Source organism: Pygoscelis adeliae, unplaced genomic scaffold (genome assembly GCF_000699105.1).
Source record: "Pygoscelis adeliae isolate BGI_AS28 unplaced genomic scaffold, ASM69910v1 Scaffold98, whole genome shotgun sequence".
Classification (NCBI taxonomy): domain Eukaryota; kingdom Metazoa; phylum Chordata; class Aves; order Sphenisciformes; family Spheniscidae; genus Pygoscelis; species Pygoscelis adeliae.
This window is the reverse complement of record NW_008825547.1, coordinates 4,536,568-4,541,016: the sequence shown is the minus strand read 5'-3', so window position 1 is coordinate 4,541,016 and position 4,449 is coordinate 4,536,568. Positions and strand designations below refer to the sequence as shown.

At 40.5% G+C, this 4,449-nt stretch overlaps 1 protein-coding gene across 1 annotated transcript in view; it reads left to right on the top strand.

The window, feature by feature from the left end:
- RPS20 (ribosomal protein S20) overlaps nt 1-2,310 on the top strand; it is a 25,000-nt gene extending 22,690 nt beyond the window's left edge. Inside the window, exons 3-5 of the mRNA XM_009332071.1 lie at nt 742-841; nt 1,600-1,673; nt 2,091-2,310. Coding sequence (XP_009330346.1) covers nt 742-841; nt 1,600-1,673; nt 2,091-2,273 — 357 coding nt within the window. The 3' untranslated portion in view covers nt 2,274-2,310. The remainder of the gene's footprint in view (nt 1-741; nt 842-1,599; nt 1,674-2,090) is intronic.
- The last annotated feature ends 2,139 nt before the right edge of the window (nt 2,311-4,449 follow it).

The window sequence follows — 4,449 nt, the reverse complement described above, 5'->3', positions numbered from 1 at the left end:
AGAGGAGACGACCTCAGCCCGGCGTGAGTGGTGGTGAAAAGGCCTCGTGCGTTTGCCCTTAAAATCGGCTTTTGTTAGAGGAATGTGCGTCAGTTAATACGACAGGTAGTATGTCATCAGTGTGAGAAATGCCATATTTTAGCCACGGGTTTTTAAGAGCTTTTTTCTTCCTCCGTGTTTTCACTTTTATTTTCTTTCATCAGTTCACTTTGTCCACGTTAATGCCCTATTATCTGCAAGCGTTTAATTGCAGAAGCTCTTTGCATCAGTCTGCTGAGTGGCCGAATTAGTCTTTCTGGCCAGGTGCCCCTTTTTGTCCTCGCTGTTTCAGTTGTTGCTGTTTTGTTGAGACCTTTGTTACTTAATTCGTGGTGAGGTTAAGTTGTAAGATACGTGACATCTGAATTGTGTTTATTTTTGAGGACGAGGAGTGCTCGTGACTGGGCAGTCTGCTGCGTATGGGCAAACCAGCGAGGGATGTTCTTGCAGCTTCCCACTGCCAGATGCAGTTAGACACTAAAAAGTTGCTTCTCCGAGCAGTTAGGACTTTAACCCTTCCTTTCTGTTCCCACCACCATTTCTTCCTTGCCACTGTATCCCCTTTGGATATGTCGTCAGTAGAATAAAATAGTCCCATAGCTAAATTGTTCTTACGCTCTAGAAGCCTGTTTTTAAGAGGCTGCAGATAGGGTTAGTTGGTGTTGACTGTAGTGTCTGATATTTGTAACTTCAACATTTTAGGCGTTTAAAGATACTGGCAAAGCACCTGTGGAACAAGAGGTAGCAATTCATCGCATTAGAATTACTTTGACAAGTCGCAATGTAAAATCACTTGAGAAGGGTGAGTGATAACTTGTTTTTTTGGCTGGGGTTGCTTGTTAACTAATGAATGATATATATGATATACTGTATTGCAAAAGACAATGTATTGAAACCAGTTGTAATTAAAGACGTTGGCATTTGCCTGTCTGTATGTGACTTGGCTAACAAAGTCAACCCAAAGCGCTTCATACGTGGACAAGTAGATTCTAATTTAATTTTTAATGGAAGCTAGTGTTCAGGGGTTTTCATCATGCTGAAAACTTCATGTCGTAATGACTAACTTAAGAGAGTGCAGCTTCTTCCCTTTAGTTCTTGTGGGGTTTTAGTTGTCATTATTGAATGTATAAGAACTGAAAGGCACCGGTTTCTTGATTGATATTTTGTCACTCTTGTTACGAAGAGTTTAGTTCAGAAGTTTAACATTCTTTAAGAAATTTTTTAATCTTGTTCAGGAACTGGCTTTACCAGTGTTTTAATCATATAATGTAAATGTTGTAGAATCACTGTTTGATGCAGGATCTTCAGGCTGATAACAACTTAAATACAGCTTAAACTTGTAGTAATGACTTTTGCCTACTGTTGTAACATGATTTTGCTAACCATGGTGTAACGCTTCCACTTGTATGTGGTTGGCTATGAGGATAACCCTTAAAATGAATGGCAATGATCATTTCATACGCTATTCTGAGCCAACTTCTTGTTTGAAATCTTCACTTAAGAAAACAAGCAAAAAAAAAACACCTCACAAACCTGAGCTATTTTGTATTTTTTTTTCAGTCTGTGCTGACTTGATCAGAGGCGCTAAGGAAAAAAACCTAAAGGTGAAAGGACCTGTTCGCATGCCCACCAAGGTACTTAACACTGTTTTCCTGTCTTAAAAGTTTGGTTTTTTCTGCAAATGTGCACTTAAAACATCTTTTTTAAAAAAAAAAAGTTGAGATGAAAAGTGGTACTACTAAATTGAGGATGACCCAGTGTAAACAGATAATGACTTCACAAGTTGCTTTGACACTTGGGGCAACTGTTCAGTGCAAAAGATGTTGAACGTGGAAGGGGCTTTTTCGTCCTTCAATTTATTTTAATTGTGAATTTTTTTTTAAATTAAATTGACTATAAGGAAGGAGTGTTAACTTCAGTAGAATATAATTTAAGAAGTAACCTTCCAATGACGTAGGTACCATACAGTATTTTTAGGTGGATTGATTTGATTGTAGATTAGTCTTCTGTATGCATCAACTAAATACTCTGTGTTTATGATTTTTCTTCAGACTCTGCGAATCACTACCAGGAAGACGCCTTGTGGTGAAGGTTCCAAGACCTGGGATCGTTTCCAAATGCGTATCCATAAGCGGCTCATTGACTTACACAGCCCTTCTGAGATCGTGAAGCAGATCACTTCCATCAGCATTGAACCAGGTGTAGAAGTTGAAGTTACTATTGCCGATGCCTAAATGATGGTCATCAATAAAGTTGATTTACAAATTTTCATCACTGTTTGTTTTCATATGCGTGCCAAGAGTCTTGGGTAGCCCTGTGATGATTTTCATGAAGGACAACAGAGATCATAATCAAAATGCTGTGTGAGAGGATTGTATGATATTTAAGGAAGAACATGCCAGTTGTAAACGTCAGGAAGATGAAACTTGGGCATCATAGTTTCATTGGAGGTTGGTGACTGTATGGATGTGCAGCACTTAAATTGTTAAAAATATATTTTCCATAAAGGATTTAACTTTGGCTGAAATCTTAGTCTATACCCAGACAAGCAGTAGCATTAAAATTGATGTTTAGGTAAATCACCAAGTTTTCAATTCTTAGTTTTTGCTATGCAAGGCTGAACTAACACTTAGCTTACTTGGCTTTTTCTTTTTCCAATGCTTTTCACAGTCAGTGGATCCTGAGGATTTTAGTTATAAAACTCCATAATTTTTGGTGAATATGTTGAATTTAGCAAGTTCTTTCTTGAGACTTGCATGTAGAGTCACAAAACTAAGCTGTGAAACTCTAGATGTCTTTCTAGGTTTAGATTTCCATAGATTTCAATCTTAAAGGTAATATTAAAGGTAAGCTTCATGTAAAGCAATAAACCAGCCATTTTCATTGCTGCTACTTAGGCCTCTCAAGTTTGGTGGTGGGTTTATCATTCTGCAAACTAATCCTTAAAGGAACTATGATTAATTCTTAAACCTACAAGACATAAAGCCCTGAGTTCCATGAAAGAACACGGTTTCATTTCATCCATTTAAGATCAGGTTGCAGCTTCTGCTTCAAGCATAGGAGAGAACTTGAATTCTAATTAAACAAGCAGAAGTGAGGAAACATGCAGTTGCGTGGACCTTGAGGTCCCATTTGTATTTGCTAAGACCTGAAACAGTGGCCAAAGCTTAAGCTTTTTTACTCAAGGGATTCAAGAGGCCCTCACCTGCCCTCTCGTCTTAATTTCATTAAATGTAAAGCCTTAGGAGGATTTAATCCCTCTAGTTAGCAGGCTCAAGAGCTCTGGTAGAAGGGAGAGGTGAGAAACTTAGTTGCATTTACACACAGGGATTGTGACAAGCCTTCTTCCTTGGGAAACATCTCAAAGAACTGTGTGAGCAGAGAAAAAAAACCCTGTGTCTTCCTAAAGGTCAGTTTCTAGTAATATGTTATAAATACGAGCTGCCTGACAAATACTTCTAGCCTTAGTTTTAAAATTATTTGTATTTTATGGGGTGCTCTGAAAAGCATGGTAAGAACTCGACCTTGTGACACCAGTCAGATTAAAAGGGGATAAACTGGGGCAGACAAGCAACAGACCTATTGCTACCTGAGGCTGACCGACCTTTGTGCATGGTTAGTTACTAACTCTCACCCAAGTCATCTTCCTTCTGCTTAACGCAACAGCCTTCTGACCGAAAGCACTTGGAGGGATCTAGAGAGGGGGGAGCTGGCTAGCTTTGACATTGTTCCAGTCTTTGGTCTTTACTGTTGGTCAAAGCTTTTTATTGGCTTGCATCTGGCTGTGCCTTTGACTTACATGGTGCTCCTTAAATGTACCTAAATGACCTAAAGTCCCATCTATGTTCTATGAGGAGCTGTGGCTTTCTAAAAACCAGTTTTCTGTGGTCTTTTGAGTGCGTGTCTCTCTTTTCACAAGCCTCCAACTTACTTCCAAAAACAAGGACAAATGCAGCTTCGCCTTTGCGTCTGGGTCTCGTACTTCACGGGAATAAAACTGTCTCCCTGCTCTCTGAATAGACAGGTTCATACGTGAAGGTTTTCCGCTCTTGACCAGAAAAGCCGATCGTTTGCCTGTCGAAGGTGATGGGCCGTAGGCCCCTTCGGAGCTCCTGCAGCGGGGAGCCGGCCCCGTCTCCCCTCGGCGGGGTTCGTCCCTCCGCCCTGTGGGCGCGCGGTTCGGGCGACCTGCCCCCGTTGTTCTGGCTTTATGTAACCTGAACATTTTGTGACATATTTGTTGTCTACTTAGTTTACGACAACACCGCGTGCTGTCGAAACGGTTACACAACAGACATAATAACTTTATATAACTGTTTTGATGGAAATATTTAGGTATCTGCGTCTCCCCCCTTTCTCCCCCTCCCAGCAAGCTCTCCGTCAGGCAAGGCAGCCCTCCTCTGGCCGCTA